The 20,254-nt window shown below is 51.9% G+C and overlaps 1 protein-coding gene across 19 annotated transcripts in view; it reads left to right on the top strand.

Moving 5' to 3' along the window:
* Positions 1-662: 662 nt before the first annotated feature.
* The window catches only part of LOC111750332 (uncharacterized), a 36,376-nt gene continuing 16,784 nt past the window's right edge, over positions 663-20,254 (top strand). For 5 of the 19 annotated variants that reach the window (XM_064269775.1, XM_064269774.1, XM_064269772.1 and 2 more), the window contains exons 1-5: positions 670-1,402; positions 1,491-5,342; positions 7,549-7,730; positions 8,942-8,995; positions 12,410-13,360. In XM_064269775.1, coding sequence (XP_064125845.1) covers positions 4,831-5,342; positions 7,549-7,730; positions 8,942-8,995; positions 12,410-12,501 — 840 coding nt within the window. In that variant the 5' untranslated portion in view covers positions 670-1,402; positions 1,491-4,830 and the 3' untranslated portion in view covers positions 12,502-13,360. Of the gene's footprint in view, positions 1,403-1,490; positions 5,343-7,548; positions 8,456-8,941; positions 8,996-12,409; positions 19,778-20,254 lie in introns of those variants that run through there. The other 14 variants (XM_064269782.1, XM_064269781.1, XM_064269780.1 and 11 more) reach the window with 12 other exon arrangements.

Raw genomic sequence — 20,254 nt, 5'->3', positions numbered from 1 at the left:
AAACCTAAAATTCTAATTATCAGACCCTTGCTGGGAGCTGGGGAGTCAGATATGCCACAGTGGCCCCTGCTCAGGCTGTGGAGAAGGTCTCGAGGGGCGTCCTGCCTCGCTTGTTCTGAAGGTTCAGAGCTGTTTAGGAGGAAGGGCTGCCTAGAGAAGCAGCGAGCCCCTGGAGAGGCCGAAGCCTTGTCTGGACCACCAAGGCACTTAGGCTGTGGTAGAAAAATGATGAACGGGCTGGAGAGTGGATGGGGGCCTCTAAAGCTTTCCTCCCTCGCTGAGAGGCCCGGGAGCTGGGGGGCTGGGGACACAGAGTCTCCCCCCACATCCCAGGATGCCCCAGGGCGCAGCTGATTCCCTTTCCACCACGTTTACCTCATGACCTGCTTCTTCTAAGGTGCCATCTCACCCGCTTCCCCGAGTCACCCTAACTGTCCCCGCTGTGAGAGAGGCAGAGCAGCTGGTGTTACCACCATGGCAGGTGAGGAAACTGAGGCCCGAGAGGTTACATGATTCGCCCAAGGGCCCGCCACCCTTCCTCGGGATCCCGAGGGGGCAAGGCCACACTGCAGTGGTGTTAAAAGTGACAGGGAGGCGCTAGAGATCAGGACAGCCCAGCACAGCCGCGTGAATAATGGAGGTTCCGTCTGAAGGGAATGATGGACTTGTAGGGAGGGTGGTAAACAGTTGTTTGCAGGCCTGACTGCTCTGGAGGATCTAAGGGTCAGGGCCTGGTTAAGGAGCCTTCTGGGGGTAAAGCTGGCCTGTGTTCTGGTAGTCCGACTGCTTCCAGAAGTCTGGGCCCAGCACTCTGGCTTTCCATAGCCTGTCCTACTGCTCAGGAACTCCCATTGCAACTTGGGTGTGCTTGTGCCTTGCTCTGGAACTTTCTAAAAACAGCTTCATTGAGGTATACTTTACATGCCATAAAAATCATCCATTGTGAGTGTACCGTTAGATGACGGTTAGGAAATATATACGGTCACGATCCAGCTCTAGGACGTCATGTCACTCCAGAAAGTTCCCTCCTACCTCTTTGCAATAAATCCCCACTCACATTGTCAGCCTCAGAAACCTACTGATTCACTTCCTGTTTCTATAGTTCTGCCCTTTCATTTTGTATAAATGAAATCATGCAATAAGTAATCTTTTGTGTCTGGCTTCTTTAACTTTTTACCACTTACCATCAAGTCGACTCAGACTCATGGTGACTCCATGTGTGTCGGAGTAGAACTGCGCTCCATAGGGTTTTCAATAGCCGATTTTTGGGTCGTAGATCGCCAGGCCTTTCTTCCAAGGTGCCTCGGGGTAAACTCAACCTCTAACCATTTGGTTAACAGCCGAGTGCATAGCCATTTGTACCACCAGGGACTCCGTCTTTAACTCAGCAAATGTTTTTGAGGTACATGCGTATTGTGTCATGTATTGGTAGTTTACTCCTTTTTACTGCTCAGAGAAAAAAAAAAATTTTTTTTTTTTTCTCACCCCAGGATATGGCTCTACAACGTTGTGTTTATCCATCGCCAGCTCATGAGCATGTGGAATGCTTCCACATGTTGGCTATTTCAAATAATGCCACTGTGAACATCTGCCTACAAGTCTTTACGTGGGCGTGTTTTCACTTCTCTTGGGTGAGTATCTAGGAGTCACACGGTAAGTGCCTGTTCATTTTTTTAAGAAATGGCCAAACAGTTTTCTGAAGTGTTGTACCAACCATTTTATATTTTCACCAGCAATGTATAAAGGCTTCAGTTTTCCACTTGTTCTCCAGCACTTGTTAGTGTCTGTCTTTTTTATTATAGCCATTCGACTGGGTGTGTAGGGGTGTTTCATTGTGGCTTTAATTTGCATATCTCTAATGACAAATGATGTTGAGCTTCTTTTCATGGGCTTATTAGTCATTCTTTGGTGAAATGTCTATTCAAATCTTTTATGTATTTTTCTTTATTGGGTTGTTCGTCTTATTACTGAGTTGTAAAAGTTCTTCATATATTCTCAGTGCAAGCCCTTTATCAGATATAAAGTGTGCAGGTATTTTCTGCCAGCCTGTGGTTTGTCTTTTCATTTTCTTAAAGTCTTTTGAAGAGTAAAAGTTTTCATTTTGATGAAGTCTCATTCATCAGTTTTTTTTTTTTTTCTATTATGAATTGTGGTTTGGTGTCATATCTTAGAAACCTTTGCTTGACTTAAAGTCACAAAGATTTTCTCTTATGTTTTATCTAGAAGTTATCTAGTTTTAGCTCTTATAATTACATCTATGATACGTTTTGAGCTGATTTTGTGTATGGTGTGAGGTAAGGATCTGAGCTCTTTTTTTTTCTCTTAAATCTTTCTTCATATGGATATCCAGTAATTCCAGTATCGTTTGTGGAAAAGTCCACCCTTTCCTCAATGAATTGTCTCAGCATTTCGTCCAAAATCAGTTGACCATATACGTGTGAATTTATTCCTGAATTTTCTATTCTGTTCCATTAATCTCTATGTCTATCCTTTGTACCGACACCACACTGTCTTGATTACTGTAGCTTTATAGTAAAATTCGAAATCCAATAGAGTAAGACCTCCAGCTTTGTTCTTGTTTTTCAAAATTGTTTTGACTATTCTAGATTATTTTCATTCCCATATATATTTTAGGTCAGTTTATCAATTTCTTAAAAAAAAAAAAACCGACAAACAAAAATCCTGCTGAGATTTTGATAGAGATTTGGTAGGAATTTTGATGGCCATTTGGAGAAAATTGCCACTTTAACAATATTTTTTTTCTTGTGCTTTAGGTGACGGTTTACAGAGCAAATTAATTTCTCATGAAACAATTAATGCACATATTGTTTTGTAACATTGTTGCCAACCCCACGACATGTCAAAACTCTCCCCTTCTCAACCTTGGATTCCCCGTTATCAGCTTTCCTGTTCCTTCCTGCCTTCTTGTCCTTACTCCTTAGCTGATGTGTCCATTTAGTCTTGTTTTGTTTTATGGGCTTGTCTAGTCTTTGCGTGACAGGTGAATCTCAGGAGTGACTACAGTACTGAGTTAAAAGGGTGTCCGGGGGCCATAGTCTTGGGGTTTCTCCAGTCTCTGGCAGGCCAGTAAGTCTGGTCTTTTTTTGTGAGTTAGAATTTTGTTCTGCATTTATCTCCAGCTCTGTCAGGGGCCCTCATTGTGATCCCTTTCAGAACAGTTGTTGGTGGTAGCCAGACACCACCTAGTTGTGTTGGACTCAGCCTAGCGGAGGTTTTAACAATATTGAGTCTTCTAATTCCTGAACATTTACTTAGGTCTCCATTTATTCAGGTCTTGTTTAATTCCTTTCAGAAATATTTTTGTAGTTTTCTGTGTACATTTCTTTTATTAAATTTATTCTGCATGCTTTATTCTTTTTGATGCTATTGTGAATGAAATTGTTTTCTTAATTTTGTTTTCAGATTGCTCATTGCTAGTAGATAGAAGTACAACCAGTTTTTGTATGTGGATCTTGTATGCTGTGGTGGTCTTAAAATCAAAATGTTTTGATCCTCCTCTTATTGAGAGATGAGATCTATGGCCCTACCTCCGAGTTTGACTCTGTGAATTCTTGACTAATAAAATATGGCAAAACTAACTCTGTCAACTTCCAGGCCCAGCCCTTAAGAAACAAGCAGCTTCCACTTCCTGTCTCTGGGAATTCTTGCTCTTGGAACCCAGCCACCATGCTGTGAGGAAGTCTTCACAAACCGTGGAGAGGCCTGTGGCAGTCTCCATGGAGAGGAATCCAGGCCTTCAGCCTTCAGCTTCAGCTGAGCTCCTAGTTTTCAGCAGTACTGATTTGCCGGTCATGGGAGTCAGCCATCTTGGAAGTGGACTCTCCAGCCTTGTGGAGCAGAGATGACCCTTCCTTGCCACGCTTTGCCTTAATTGCAATTTGTGAGCAAAAGAACATGACCATGCGAGTCTGAGCCACTAAGTTTTGGGATGGCTGTTACATAGAACTAGATAACTGGAACATTTGCCCTCTGAGTCCGATTAAGTACTCAAATTAGAAAGAAAGTGAAAAAGAAAGAAAGAAGTAAGGGGGAAAGAAAGAGGGAAGGAAGAATGAGAAAAGAAGGTAGGAAGGAGGGAAGGAAGGCAGGAAGGAGGGAAGGAAGGCAGGAAGGAGGGAAGGAAGGCAGGAAGGCAGGCAGGCAGGAAGGAGGAAGAAGAAAGGAAGAAAGACTAAACTATGTGATGCAATTTTGAGTACCCTCTCTGTGTTAGTCTCTGTGTCTTGATCATCATAGTTAGACTAGCTCACAGACACAGTGGCCCTGCCACAAACACATTGCCATGTGTGTGACCTTGGGCACGCCATTCTACCTCTCTGGGCCTCAGTCTCCCCATTTGTACAAGCGGGCACTTGATTCTCTCTGCCATGACCCAGGAGAAAGGCTGAGGCAGACTTCCCTCCTTCCTACCTGGGCTGAAGCTGGGCAGGGGGGCACTGTGTCTGGAGCTGGCTGGCACTTGGGGTTGCCCTCAAGGAAAATCAGTGGCTGTGGACCCTTAGTCACCTTAGAAGTCTGACTGAGTCTTTGAAAATCACGTGCTGAGGGAGGAGGAGGAGAGGAAAGGTTGAAAACACTACGAGGAGGAACCATAATCATTAATTTGTGTTGTTTTGCTTTTCTCTTGAGGTTTTTGACTTGAGTGAGAAGGAGAGGAAGAAAGCAGACCCTGGGGTGTTGGGGAGGACAGGATGAGCAGAGGAAAGATGGGTCCCCAGTGTCTGCCCCCGAGAGAGCCTTGCTGAGCAAGGGAAGAGGCACAGGCAGAGAGAGGCAACACTGGCAACCTCGGAGCCAGGGAGCCACTGGATGAGCCCACTGCTTTCTCAGGAGAAGAGAGGGCTCTGCCGAGGAGTGCAGGTGGGGTTAGGTCTCTGTGGGGCTCTTCTGGGGCAGAGGCAAAAGTTGGGGTCTTCAGTCCAGAGGGCAGAACTGGAGGAGGCTCAGCATAAGGACGCGAGTGCCCGTCACAGCAGGTCTGAGAGGAGGCTGGGCAGTGCCCACTGGGCCCACAGTGGGGGAGCGGGGTGCCAGATGAGGGCTGGGCTGAGTGATTCTCAGCTTTCTCCCAGCCCCAAGAGGCTGATTTGGGGGCTGCAATGTGAGAACAGAAGCCTGCAGGCTCAGCCTCACCAGCAGCTCTGTGAGCCCTCCTCATCCCCACTTTGGGCACAGCCTTCCTGGACCGTCCTAGACTGTTCCCTTGGAGCCAGGGACTCCTGTGCTGCCCTGCCCTCCCCCCACCCCCAAGGGAGAGCAGTGGTCATGATGCTCAAGGTCAGGCCTGTTCGTTTGGAGTTGTCCGGAGAGCAAAGCCCCAGGTAAGGGGGCATGGTGCGGTGGGGGGGGGGCGGGGGGGAGGTCAGGATGACAGGCAGCAGCTGCTGGGTGCCTGGTCTTTGTGCCTCGGCTCTCTTCTTGCTGTGCTTATCCCTGTGACTGCCCCATTGCCTGCACCCCTTCCCTTTGCTCTTTGCATGACCACTCTTTTCTACCCTCCAGTCTCAGCCAAAAGAACACCTCCTCAGAGAGGCCCTCCCTGACTGTCACACGATACCTGCCCTCCCTCCTTTCTGATCAGCTCCTTCCCCTTGCTGCTTGTGTCACAGCTGTTGCCCTCTGTTTACTCAGAAGCTCTGGGTCTGGTTTGCCTATTCTGCTGGGCCGTGGGCTCTGTGAGGCTGGAGCGCCTCTGCCCTTCGCAGCCATACTCCCAGGCCCGGTACAGCAGGGGCTCAGCTGGGAATGGGTTATACACCTCAACAGTTGCAGTGTCAATGAGTTTGAGGCCCCATTCTGATTCAATCGTCTTAACAACCAATGTGGTCATGCTGTTATTTTTCTCATTTTATAGATGAGGAATCAGGCCCCGAAGGTCTAAGTGTCTCACAGTAGTAGGTGCTGAGGTCAGGATTTGAGCCCACAGACCATGCTCTGAAGTCCCCAAATGAGTGATACTCTCCTGCCTCCTGGCCTGGGGGATCATGGACCCCATCTCCTTGCTCCCCTGGTCAACACATGCATAAGGGTCCTTTTCCCCATTCTTCTCCTCCCCTTGCCCAGGGCTCTGACTTTACTGGTCCTGGCAGGCTGCTCCCCTCCCAGCAACCCTGTGAGGGAGGACTTGTCTGCCTCTTAGGATAAAGGGGAAACTGAGGCTTGGAGGGGAAGGAGCTGGGGCTGTCTTGCCTCCAGCTCAGGGCCCTTTTCTTTGCACTCCAGCTGCTTGACCTCGTAGATTGGAGAGCAATTCAAAAGGCTAGCTGGGCTTCCCATGGGGCTGTTCTCATTCCCAGCAGGCCTAGGAGGAGGGCAGTAGGCACGGCCCATTATCTCCATTCCGATGATGGGAAAACAGAGGCCCAGGGAAGTGAAGCCTGTTGCCTGTTCTCATCAGCTGATGAAGACCCAGGCGTCCTGGCTTCCAGCCCTGGGCTCCATTCAGGGGGCCTGTGGACACCTGGGGGCTGGCAGTTTCTGAGGGGCCTCTGCAGGCTCACCTGCCCTGGAGTCAGGGGGAAAGGTCCAGGAAGCTGGTGCACAGTAGGTGGGCACCCAGGACCAACTTGCATCAGAGGGGAGCTTGGAGCTTCAGGCCTAGCACTAACATGGGTTCCCACAGGGACTCTGTAAGTACCAGTCACCCATTGAGTCCCCCAGACCCAGCCTGTCAGGATGGGGGCAGGTGGTTTATTCTGTAAGGGGGAAGAAAATCCAGGGATATGGGAAGTTAGGGAGTGCTTCTTGGAGGAGGTGGCCTGGCACTGGGCATGGATGGTTCGGGAGAAGCACTTCTGGAGCTGAGGGGCAGGAAACCAATAGCATCATTGGAGCCCTGGAGGGGAGGGCAAAAAGCTAGGAGAACTCATGCCCTGCCAGGGGACTCTATCCATATATGAGGCCCCAAACAGCCAAATTCAAGACGAAAGGGCCATTCCTCTGGTCCCTCAGTGCCTCCAAACCTGAGTCCCCAGCCTTCCCCGGGAGCCTCCAACACCGGTCTCCCTCGGAAACCCCTAACTCTTTGGCAATGAATTCCAAGAACTTGTGGGTTTTCAACTTCAGCTACATGTGGGTCCCGCTTAAAAGAATTGCAGTTTATGGAAATCCAGACTTCCAAGGGAAGGGAGTCACTTCATTTGTTGGACCCTCCCGGGAGGCTAGGCATTTTAGTTTTACAGACGCTCGTTTTTTTGTTTCGTCCTCACGAGGCCCGAGGAGGAAGTTAGCATCCTCTTATTTCATTTTTAACAGCTTTATTGTGCAAAGTTCACCCACTTAAAGGATTCAATTCAATGGTTTTTAATGTATTTACAGTGTTGTGTAACCATCACCATAATCTAATTTGGGACACTTTCATCATCCCCTACAGAATCCTTGTCCCCATCAGCTGCTGCTGCCACTTCCACTCCTCTTCCCTCCCCACTCCCCTCGCAGGCCAGAAAGCAGAGAGAAGGGCGGAATGAGCTCCCCAGACCTGACTAGACCTTCCAGACTCCATCCTTATTTCTTCTCTCTTTTTCTGAGGCTGCTGCTGGAAAGCTTGAAGCCCCTGCTACTCACAGTGTGGCTTGCTGACCTGCATCACCTGGGATTACTTAGAAGTGGAGAGTCTCAGCTGCCCCTCCACCCAGACCCACTGAATCAGAGTCTGCCTTTGACCAAGATCCCCAGGATCCCGGGCCCAGCAGAGTGTGAGCGGCTCTGGGGTAAAGCCGATGTGGTCTCCAGGATCTGTCTCCTGAAAGCACTTCACTAAGCGTCTCTGAAATCGGGACGCTTTCCTCCAGAGTCACCAGGCCATTATCACAGCTGCTGAAATACGCAATAACTCCCAAGAACCTGTTCTAATTCCCATTTTGAAAGGTGGAAACAGAGTTTATGCCCCCTGCCCCATTCGAGCCTAGACCCATCTGCCTGCAAGCCCTTCTTCCCCTTCTCCTTATTCAGAGCTACTGTCCCCAAATTGCAGAGGGGACAGCTATGGCCAATGTTTCCCCTTTTATGAGGGGCAGCCGGAGCCCTTGGCAGGTGCTTTGTAGACACCAAGATGCACGGCTGCTCACTCCCTCTCTGAATGACTGGGGTAGTGGTGGCAGCGCCTCCCACAAAGGCCAGGCTCTCCCTCTCGCACTATGGTGGGAGAACAGTGGGGATGGCTGGAATGTTGTCCTTCATAGAGCAGCCAGGGTGGGGCAGGCCTGCCCCCAGACCCTTGGTCACTGGGGTGCTGTGCCACCCTGGGCCAGGACTTCCCCCTCTTTCTTCCTTCTCTGGGAAGCTGGGGGCGGGGGATCTGTGGGCCTCCATCACAATGCCCAGCTAGGGGCCATTCTGGGGTCTTGCATGGTGGTGTCCGCTGAATAGCCCCTGCCTTTCCCCCTTGCTTGGCCACCTGAACTCCAGGAGGAAGCTGGCGAGGAGAGGGGGACCGGTGAGAAATGGGGGTTGGTGGGCTCTTTGAGTTTGCTCTAATGAGGCAGAATCAAGCAGTACCCTTGAGGCCCCGCGGGGCCTCTGGCCCCATTCTGGGTGTCCTGGGGGAACCCTGGGGGAGGAACAAGGCTTGGCATGGCCCCTTGAGGACTGGAAGGCTGAAGTAGATGGAGGATTTAGAGAAGTCCCCCACTTGGCGTCAGCTCAAGTTGTCCACGCTCCTCATTGGATGGGTAAACTGAGGCAGCACTGCGTGAACTTGGGGCTTCCCTGGCTCTAACAATTGTTGACTGTGTCCAACTAGATGAAAGTCATGAATATGTTAATTGAATCATCCCCCTATTAATATGCCCCAGTTGAGCGTAGGCTCTGGGCATCTGGGATCAGGTAGCCTGGGCAAAACCTCAGCTCTGCCTCTTACTAGGGGTGTGACCTTAGGCAAAGCATGGCGTAGCTTTGACAAAGTCTTTGCTGTCTCTGACAGAACTAGGAGTGATTACCACAGGACCCATCTCACAAACAGTCGAGAGGACTGAAGGTAAGAAGTCCCCTGGCACACACACTCGGCCTGTGTAAGTTAGCTGTTATCATTGTTAGTTAGCATTGCCCTCTGTCAAAGCCACAACACACTACTGGACATGGAAAGGCCTTTGTAGCCTGGCCCCTGATGTCTTCTCCTGCCTTAGATCCTCCACTCACCCTCTCTCACTCCCCACCTTATGCTCCAGACAAAAGAATCTTTAAATCCTTTTCTGAACTGATTTCTTAGTGCCAGACCTTTGCCTGTGCTGTTCTCTTTGTCCAAAGCAACTTGCCCACCCTCCCCGCTGCCCTGGACCCTCTCGGAGTGCCTCTCATGAGTCTCACCTTGGGAGGAAGCCTGCTGAGTGGGGATACAGGGCCATGGCTGGCTGTCTCTGAGCTGGGAAAGCCTGGGTTCTGGCCTGGGTTGGGAAGTTCATTTCACAGTGCAGTGCCTCGTCCTGAGCTCTGGCCAGGTGCCCCGTCAGGGCCAGCCCTCTCCCCATGCCCTTCGTGGCTCCCCATCACCCACACGTCAGCACGAATGGCCTCAACCTTCCTCACCTCAGCCTGTGGCAGCCTTTCTCCAGCTTGTCCCAGGCATGCTGTTCTGGTCAGCGGGGACCCCTTCTCTTTGCTGCACTGATTGTTCAGACCCCCCTCCCCCCCCGTCAACAGAGCTGCTATGTTGTGAACACCGAGCCAGGTGCTCTCAGGGACACTGTGTCAACTGGACAAGGCCCTCCAGGAGCAAGGGGATTATGGGAGGGGACAGCGAGGCACGGTAGAAAAATGGGTAAACTGAGTCAGAATTGAGCATCTTCACTCCAGAGTTTAGAATCTAGAGCCAACCTTGTGTGTGACTAGCTAGTGACCCAGTGACTGTGGACAAGTAACCGAAGGTTTCTGAGCCTCGAGGGTCTCCTTCTGCCTTGTGGCCAGTGGTCCTCCTTGCCCTTTCTCCTCCACAGTGTGAGAATTAAGGGAGCACTGTGTCAGTACCTGTATCATCTGCAACACGGCTTATTTGTTTTTTGCTTGTTTGTTTTGAATATAAAGCACTGCTCTGTGGAAATGGAGGACAAATTGTTGAATTGCATCAGGGACACGGGGCAGGCTCCGTGGAGATGGGGACACTGGAGCAGGGCTGGGAGAACAGACATCAAGGTGGCCCTGGGAATGGCACGTGCAAAGGCCCTGGGGAGGGAAAGCGGCTGGTGCTGGTGCTTGCGGAGCAGTGAATATTTCAGCCAGGCTGACACCAGGGTGCGCGAGAGGGAGGATGGGACAAGCTGGGGAGCCCAGGGATGCCAAGTGGACGGGTCGCCCTGGGGTCAGTGTGGGAGGCCTTTGAGTGCCAGCCCGAGGAGTCTGGACTTCATCCACTGGACAGCAGAGAGCCAAGGAGGGCTTTGAGCTGGAGAGCGGTATGATGCGAAGCGTGCCTTGGCGCTTCTCCATTCCACCTCTGCTCCTGGCCCTCTCTGAATCCTGCCTCCTCCACAGAGCTTTCCCCAAGTGTGCTGAGCCCCCTTCTCAGGACCACCTGAGCCCTGGGGCTCACCGAGGTGGAGGCTGCCTACCTGCCTGCCAGCCGCCCTCTCCTGGCGTCAGCCTGCATGGGCCTGGGTGCTCCCCATCCTGGTGATGGTGGGAACAGGCACCGCTGTGTTCCCGCCCGTTCCCTGCGATGTGGGCCTGGACACTCAGATGCTACCATGCCATGACTGACCCACATCTCGGGGTCAGACCAGCTCGGATGGGCCAAGTTGGGTCTCTATTTGATTTTCCTGGATTAGACTCAAGTTCAGTGACGGCAACAGAAATAACCCCTCCTCCCTTGCTTTAGAAGACTTGTCAGAGCTGGGCCTGGTGGCTCTGGCCTGCCTTTATTTTTAACAGCTAGAGTCGTTTTGTGGCTGGAGGTGAAGAGCAAGGCACAGAGGAGGTTGTGTCTTTGAGGTCCCCCGGATAGGGACATAGCCTTCTCATGACCTCCTTGGTGACCTCAAGGCCCCACCCTCATCCATAAACCAGACTGGTTGCCATCAAGTCGAGTTCGACTCATGGAGACCCCACTTGTGTCAGAGTCCACAGGGTTTTCCGCAGTTGATTTTTTGGAAGTAGATCGCCAGGCCTTTCTTTGGAGATGTCTCTGGGTGGATTCAAAGCTCCAGCCTTTCAGTTAGCAGCTGAGCATGTGAACCATGAGCACCACCCACAGGGTTTTCCCTCATTCATACCCTCCAGGGATTCTACACGCAGAGCTAGAGGGGCTTAAAAGTTCCAAGAGGCCCTCTGGTTCTACCCTTCACTCTCTAGAGGGGAAACTAAGGCCCAGAGAGTGCAGGAACCAGCTAAGATCACACTGGGGGTCGGAGGCAGGAAGAGTAGGAGCCCAGCCTCCTGGTCCCTGGCAGGTGCGTTTTTCCTGGCCCCAGGCTGGCTCTGTGCACAGAGACCAGGCTGAGTTGTGGAGACCTTGGAGATGCTGGAGTTAGAATGGAGCTGGGAAGAAGGGGGGAGAGAGTCACCGAGAGAGCCCCATGGAGAGCTGGGACTAGTTCCATTTTGCTCGTACATTGTTCGTGTTGCGAAACCTGCGGTGGCACCCCCAACCCACGCACCTGCCTGGGGACTGGGGAGCATGGCCGATCAAAGGAAGGCAATGAAATATTTTCAAAGGGTGGAGGGAGGAGCTGCCTTTAGCCTCTGCCTGGTGCAGGGCCTGATGAGGATACAAAAAGGTAGCATTGGCTGGGCACCCACTGTGTGTCAGCACCCTTCCTGCCTCCGTTTAATCTCTGCTGAGCACCTAGTAGGTTCTGGGGCTGAGGATACAAGAATGAAAGACTCACAACTTACAGAGAAGAACCAGCCACTGCGGAGTTTACCCTGACTCGTGGCAACCGTCATGTGTGTCAGGGCAGAACTGTGCTCCATAGGGTTTTCAATGGCTGATTTTTTGGAAGTAGATTGCCAGGCCTTTTTTCTGAGGCACCTCTGAGTGGACGCGAACCTCCAACCTTTTGATTAGTAGTTGAATACGTTATTCGTTTGCACCACCCAGGGACTCATGGAGAAGAGGGCCTCCTAAATAAGTATATTTAATGGAATAACCCTACACGTAAAGCAGGGTGTCTAACCTTGGATGGGAGGAAGGGGTAATCAGTGAAAGCCTCCTGGAAGAGGAGGTGCCTGAGATAAATTTTGAAAGATGAGGGAGAATCAAACAGACAAAAAATGGGGCAGAGCGCCGTCAGCAGACGAAACCAGGAGGCCATGAATCTGTGCAAAGTGATTATTATGCCTTATGTTGTGAAAACACACACTCCCCTCAGGGGTGGAGGGACAGGAGGGGGCATGGTGGGAGGGCCTGGTTGGCCACATGAGCAGTTTGATTTCACCCTGCTGTTTTTGTTCTTGCTAGGTGCCATCGAGTCGGTTCTGAGTCACAGTGACCCCATGTACAACAGAACGAAATACTCCCTGGTCCTGTGCCATGCTCACAATCACTGCTAAACTTGAGCCCATTGTGGCAGCTACTATGTAAATCCATCTCATGGACAGTCTTCCTCTTTTCTGATGACCCTCTACTTTACCAAGCATGATGTCCTTCTCCAGGGACTTGTGCCTCCTGATAACATGTCCAAAGTACATGAGATGAAGTCTCACTATCCTCGCTTCTAAGGAGCGTTCTGGCTGTACTTCTTCGGAGACAGATTTGTTCGTTCTCCTGGCACTCCATGGTTTATTCAATACTCTTCACCAACACCATGATTCAAAGGCATCAATTCTTCTTTGGTCTTCCTTATTCATTGTCCAGCTTTTGATGTGTGCGAGGTGATTGAAAATACCATAGATTGGGTCAGGCACATTTTAGTCCTCAAGGTGACACCTTTGTTCTTTAACACTTTAAAGGGGTCTTTTGCAGCAGATTTGCCCAATGCAATGCATCGTTTGATTTCTTGACTGCTGCTTCCATGGGTGTTGATGGTGGATCCAAGTGAGACAAAATCCTTGACAACTTCCATCTTTTCTCTGTTTATCGTGTTGTTGCTTATCAGTCCAGTTGCGAGGATTCGATTTCACCGTGCAGGTCTTTTAAGCTGGAGGGTGGCTGGTTTGGGTGTGAGTTGTAAAAGATGGTTCTGTCAGTAGGGTGGTGGCTGACTCAGGGTGAGCAAAGACGAGAGGCAGGGAGACAGTTGCATAACCCAGGCAGACGATGACGAGGGCTTGGCCTTAGGTTGTGGTGGTGGGGACAGAGGGAGAAGGATGACTTGAGAAACACTTTAAGGTCAAGTTGTCAGGACCCAGTGACTGAATGGATGTGCCGGGTGAAAGAAAGGAGGAGTCAAGTGGTGGCCTTGTCAGCTGGGTGAGTTGTGGCGCAACCTTGGCCATAAGGAATTCGGGGTGGAGCAGGCTTGCAGACTCCACATGACTTCAGGTTGAGACATGGTGAGCTGTAGGTGCCCATGAGATGCTAAGATAGTGACAGACTCCCAGAGGGCAGCCGGAAACCCAGGGTCTGGAGTCCAGGAGAGAGCCTGAGATAGAAATGTGGTTTGGAAATCCTGAGCATGTGGCTTTGACCATGGCCATGAGTGATGAGCCCACGCAGGAAGGTGGTGCAGAGGGAGAACAGGAGCAAACCCTGTGGACCCTAGTCTTTAGGGGAGAGGGTAGTGAGGGCTGCAGAGGATTAAGCGGTGGCCAGGGAGCTAGGAGGCGACTCAGAAAGGCGATGTCATGCAAGTCCAGTGAGGCAATAGTTAGCGGTGACAGCCATGGAGCCATCTGGTGAGAAGCGAACGGGAAAGGCCCACCAGGTGTGCTGAGAAGGAAAGAGAATAAAGGTCAAGGGGAGGCTTTATTACAGTGGGAAATACGTGAACATATTTGGAGACTTAGTAAAAGGGACGGTCTTGACGGAGAGGGAGATTCTGTAGACCCAGGTGAGTCTAGGTAATCAGTAGAGGTTCTGGAGGGGATGGCCAAGCACAGAGTTGGAGGGGTTGCCTGTCAAGTGGAAGAAGGCCATTTCTTACCCTCTAAGTCCTTTTTTTTTTTTTTTTTAAGTCCAGATAGAAAGGGAACAGGATAGGTGTGAGCCAGCGGGTCTGGAGGTGGGGCACATGAAGACCTTATGTTTTTGATGAAGCTGGGTATCTCCAGAAATCAAGGTGGCACAGTGGACAAGGGGGCATGAGGAGGGATTGAAAGTCAATGAGGCAAAGGACCAATGAGGGAGGGAGGAGGGAGAGGGAAGCTGGCCAAGGCAGGGCCGAGGACTTCAGGGTCAGGTCTCAGATCTCAATCTTCATGCACTGGGTTCTGGCCAGCCTGAGCTGACAGTGTTAAAAGAGCAGTTGGGTGGACCCTGGGAGACATTAGGCTGGGTGGATAAAGGGAAGGGTGGTGTACTGAAGAATCAGGGGTGCTGGCGAGAGGGTCATTCAGATGACCAAACCATTGGAGCAACAGCAGAGTGTGGCCAGAGGGAAAGAGGTGTTAGAGTTGAAACTGAAGAAGAGAAGTGGTACTGAGTGGTGGCATGGTCCAGAGAGGGGCTGTGGGATTAGAGGCTAGACCTGAGTAGGGGAGAAAGTCTTGGAGAGGGGGTGCTGAAAATCCAGAGAGTCCAGGGTGTTGGATGGGGCACCCACACAGATGCTGAAGACCACGAGGTTGTGGGCAGAGGAAAGGGAAAGGAAAGAAGGGCTCAAGAGGGGGTGCTGGGAAGCCCATGAAGAGAGGGAGAAGGTAATAGGGTCAGATGCATGAATCATGAAGGAGATAGTCCCAGTGAGGGGTTGATGGAGTCATGGTCTGGAAATCACATTGGAGAAGGAAGGGTGGAGACCTTGGGGAACAGTCATAGAGGGTGGGCTGTGAGGCAGAAACACCCTCCCCTCAGAGAACTGGGAGGTAGGGGTTGCTGGGTGAAAACAAGTTTCCGTCACGAGGCCAAAGATAGAGGGAATATTTTTAAAGCAACTGAGGATCCGGAAGAGCCAGTGGGGGAGGTTTGGGGAGGAAACTGGGTGGGGCTCTAGGGAGGCACAGAGCAGTGAGCAAAGAGAGTACGCAAGGAGGGAGCACCGGAGCCGAGCCGCTACCCAGGGCGCTGGGCTAGACGCGCATGGCGCGTGGTGTCCCGGAGGCAGGAAACTGTGGGATGCATAAAGGTTTCCCTGGTGAACGAAGGAATGGGGCAGGGGTGGAAGGGGTGAGTGCTCAACAAGTGGGAATAGCCTGTGCAAAGACCCATTCATTCATTCCTCACATACCTCTTTTTTTTTTTTTAATTGTACTTTAGACGAAGGTTTACGGAAAAACCAGCTTCTCATTAACCAGTTAGTACACATACTGCTTTATGACATTGGTTAACAGCCCCATGACATCAACACTCCCTTCTTGACCTTGGGTTCCCTGTTACCAGCTTTCCTGTCCCCTCCTGCCTTCTAGTCCTTGCCCCTGGGCTGATGTGCACCTTTATTCTCGTTTTGTTTTATGGGCCTGTCTAATCTTTGGCTGACGGGTGAACCTCAGGAGTGACTTCGTTACTGAGTTAAAAGCGGGTCCAGAGGCCGTATTCTTGGGGTTTTTCCAGTTTTTGTCAGACCAGTAAGTCTGGTCTTTTTTGGGAGGTAGAATTTTGTTCTACACTTTTTTCCAGCTCTTTCTGGGACCCTCTATTGTGATCCCTGTCAGAGCACTCAGTGGTGGTATCCGGGTACCATCTAACTGTACTGGACTCAGTCTGGTGGAGGCCGTGGTAGATGTGGTCCATTAGTCCTTTGGACTAATCTTTCCCTTTTATCTTTGGTTTTCTTCATTCTCCCTTGCTCCTGAAGGGGTGAGACCAATGGAGTATCTTAGAGGGCCGCTCACAGGCTTTTAAGACCCCAGACGCTACTCACCAAAGTAGAACGTAGAACATTTTTTTTTATAAACCATGTTATGTCAATTGAGATAGATGTTCCCCGAGACCATGGTCCCCACAGCCCTCCGCCCAGCAATTTGGTCCCTCAGGGAGTTTGGCTGTGTCTAGGGAGCTTCCATGACCTTTCCTTGGACAAGTTGTGCTGGCTTCCCCAGTATTGTGCACTGTCTTACCCTTCACCACAGTTATTACTTATCTATTGTCTATTTAGTGTTTTTCCATCCCTACCCCCTCCTTCCTCGTAACCATCAAAGATTGTTTCTTTTTGTATGTAAACCTTTTCATGAGTTTTTACAGTTGTGGTCTTATACAGTATTTGTCCTTTTGTGATTGGCTTATTTCACTCAGCATATGCCCTCCAGATGCATCCGTTTTGTGAGATGCTTCAAAGACGCATCATTGTTCTTTATCGCTGTGTAATACTCCCTTGTCCACAAGTGTTTCTTGAGGATTCTATGAGACAGGAACTGTGTTAAGTGCTAGAGTTCGTCAGTGAGTGAACGGAGAGCCCTGCCCTCATGGAGCTTATATTCTAGCTGAGGGGACAGGAAAAATGCCAAATGTGATAAGATGTAAACTTTAAAGTGCTAGAAGGTGATGACAGTCTCTAGGTGGTGCAGACCATTAATGTGCTCAGCTGCTAGCAAAAGGTTGGAGGTTGGAGTCCACCCAGAGGCACCTCAAAAGAAAGGCCTGGAGATCTACTTCTTAAAAATAAGCCACTGAACACCCTGTGGAGCACAGCTCTACTCCGACACACACAAGGTCGCCATAAGTTGGAGTCAACTCCATGGCAGTTCGTTTTTTGGAGGTGATGAGACTACAGAAAAAGGGAAGAACAGAGCAGGGTAAGCTGGATCGGGTGTTCTGCAGATGAGCAGGGAGGTGGGCCGGGCGAGAGGTGGAAATGTGTGGTCAGGGTGGGCCCAAGGAGAGGCCAGTGCAGTGGGACTGTGGAGACCTCCACATGGCTAGACACGATGGGTGGGAGGAGTCGAGGATATGAGGGACGTGGGCGGCCCTGACGGATGGTACGCAGGAGGATTTTGAAACAAGAAGAATCTTCTAGGTTAGGTGAGAAGTGTCAGGGAAAGGAAGGATTAGAAAAAGAATATGCACGGGCACCCACTGAGTGCAGGGCACTGAGCTAGGGACCACTTTTGTAACTGGTCTCTATTAGCCCTGTGACAGCTCTATGAATCAGGAAGGAATTGTCCTATTTTACAGAAAGTAATGGCAAAAAAAAAAAAAAAATTTTTTTTTTTAATGGCAACACCACCATGAGCTAACACTCAGTGGGGTCCTGAATACTTACTTTGCCTGGGTTTGCCTAGTGCATCCTGCTAACATCCCTGAAGGGTCAGGGATTAGCACAGGGGTCAAGAGCACGGACTCCGGTTCCCCCACTTACTGGCTGTGTGACCTTGGGCAGTTCCTTAACCTGTCTGGGCTCCGCTTCCTCATCTGAGATTGGGGATAATAAAAGTACCTACTTTATAGGGTTGTGGTGAGGATTACATGAGATAACACAAGTGAAGCACAGAGAATGGGGTCCAGCACATAACAAATTATATGCAAGTGTTCATTGCTACTATTATTGTCCAAGGTCACTCATGGAGGAGGGAAAGAGCAGAGATCGGGACCCAGGTCTTTCTGCCTCCCAGCCCATGCCCTGCCACCTTATCCCTACTGCCCCTGGCTGACAGTCCCCCACACGGGGTCTCCAGAGTCCTGGGGGGCTGTCCCCTGACTCCTTCCCTCTGACCCTTTGCTCCTGTGTGGGCCAAGCTGAACTGGGCTGAAGAGGAAGGAGATGCTCGTCCCCCGCTAGCCTGTTCCTTTTCTGCAGGCATGTGACATATTGTGGTGTGATGTGTTTTCCCCTCATGGTGCAAGACGTGACTCAGAGGGGCATGCTGGGGAAATGAGCTTCTCGGATTTGCCCATCGCATCGCCCCTGCGTTCTTTTGCATTTCTCTGAATCAGACTTTCTATCTGGTTCTGCCATTCACCAGTGTTATTTGCACAGAAAACAGCTCCACGTTTCCAACTTGCACAACAGCCGTAAAGATTCATCTTTGGTCCAGGAAGGGTAGCAGAAGAAGGGGGGGCGGGGGGAAGAAAAAGGCAAAGAGAAAAAGAAAAAGAAGGAAAACCAGTAACAACCAAGACAACCTTCTCCTCCCTGTGTAATCTGGGCAGCTTCCAGGAGAAGAATGTCTTTCCACCACGGCTCGCCCCCTCCCTCCCAGGCTGTTTTCACAGGAAGCAGATCCTGGAGCATTTTCAGCGTGCCCCTTGAGGCAGAACAATGAGGCCCTTGATGCCTCGGGACCCGCGCTTCCTCCAGTTATCCGGAGCGCTCGCCCCAGCCCCTGTGGAGCCGGCGCGGGGCTGCTGCAGGCGTGGCGGGGAACGGGGCCATCACTGGGAAATGGGGGGGGGGGTAGTCTGCAGGGTGTTCCCGAGCCACGCGAGGGAAGCCCATTAGCCAAATAATAGGTTTGGATCCGACTGTTTTGCCAAGGTACCCGGCATTTATCCGGCTCCCCGATTGGGGGCCGGGAGCGGGGAGGAGGAGGAGCGGATCCAATTACGGCTGCTCTGTCCCCGGCGCGGAGTTGTTGCTACGGCGAGCGGGGCGGGAGCGCGGGGATAATGTGCTCCGAGTTTTCCGCCGGCCGGGAAGCGCCTCTCGCCCAGGCCGGCACCGCAGCGCCCCGCGCCCCGCGCCCCGCGCCCCGCAGCTCCTCCAGCCTGCGAGCCGGGGCTCAGCTGCCTCATTGTTTATTGTGGAGTCTGGCGCTCGCCGCCGCGGGCCCCTCCCGCCCTTCTCCCTGTCTCCCTCCCGCTCCCTCCTTTCTTCCCTCCTCCCCGTAGAGAGAGCCAGTCGGTGGAGACGAATGAGTCATGAATAAACAAACAGCGTGGGGGGAGCTGTCACTCCGAGCTGACTTCCTGGCCTCGCTGTGCTCCGCGCCCTCCTGGAGGGACACAGAAGCCAGGCGGGCTGGCTGGGCTGGGGCTGCTCAGCGGTGGGGTGGGTAGGATCCGCTTTCCCAGGCCTGTCCTTGACCACAGCATCATGGCGCGAGTGTGGCATAATGTCCCCAAACCTGGGTGTACTTGTAATGCTAAGCTTGATTCCCTTGGGTTTGACAAAAGCTACAGGAAGGACAGCAGTGCGTGTGACTGCTGTGTGCGACTGACCCTCTGCTGGGACGCTTGTGTGTGTCTGCTCAGGACTCTGGGCGTGGCTTCTCCCACGTGTATTCGTCTGGTATGTGTTGGGACACAAACATCACAAGGACGCGTGTATTTGGGGACGGGATGTGCCCCTGCCTGGTGTATACTGGACTGGCGTCCTGTTTGTGTGTGTGTTTGTGTGTTGCATGACCATTTTCCTGGCTTTGAATTCCCTTCTGCCACTTTAAGGCTCGAGATTTGCTTTGTGCTTAGTTCTTCTCTACTTGGTCTTTTTCTTCTCCCTTGTGTGATCCTGTGGGTCATTTGGGGCCATCTCTCCCCATTAGTGAGGCTCGGGGGCTGAAGCAGACCTCCGGGGCCTGGCCTGGCTGGCCTCCGTGTCCAGCCAGCTGTGGCCACACGCAGGCTGACAGCTGACTCATGCCTGGGGAGGGCTGAGGGAGTCTGACCAGGGCCTGGGTCTGGCCAGCCCAGTACAGGGAGAGCGCTTGGGCCTGGCCTGAGCCTGGGGAGCCTTTGGTTGCTCTGGAGATTGGGGAGAGGGCCTGGGCCAGCCTGAACGCTCTGGGGCCTCCTGCACAGAGGGGGCCAGCCCCACAGGGTGGGAGGCAGAGGCCAGAGTGGAGTGTTTCTTTCCGAGTCCCTGGCAACCACACACCCTCAGGTGGGCCCACTCCAGGGCCAATGCTTTAGGGAGAAGGATGGCAAGACCCAGCTGAGGCTGTGCTGAAGCTCCAGCCCAGGCCTCAGCCCCTCCACACACTGGGTGTGAGGGATTCTGGTCTCTGATGCACAGCCCCTCCCCCTCTGCAGGACTGCCTTGGCTCCTGCCCTGCCTGTCCATCACTTTGCCCTGGAGTCGCCTTACACACCTGAGCTGTGTCTGGAACCCGCTCCCTCCCCAGAGGCTGGCCTCAGCTCCTGAAGTTCCCCAGCTCCCTTTGGGGGCTTTGCATGCAGGGGCAGGGTGCCCTGAAGCAGGGCCTGGGTTTGCTGTTGCCCCACCCCCATTGTCACCCACTCCTGCAGCCTACTGCCAGTGCCTACTTGCTGGGTTTGGTCTCCTGGCACTGGAATCATGGCGTTGGACATGGACCTGATGGGGAGTCAGTCCGG

The sequence above is a fragment of the Loxodonta africana genome, chromosome 16 (assembly GCF_030014295.1).
Source record: "Loxodonta africana isolate mLoxAfr1 chromosome 16, mLoxAfr1.hap2, whole genome shotgun sequence".
Lineage (NCBI taxonomy): Eukaryota > Metazoa > Chordata > Mammalia > Proboscidea > Elephantidae > Loxodonta > Loxodonta africana.
This window is presented reverse-complemented; position numbering and strand designations above follow the sequence as displayed.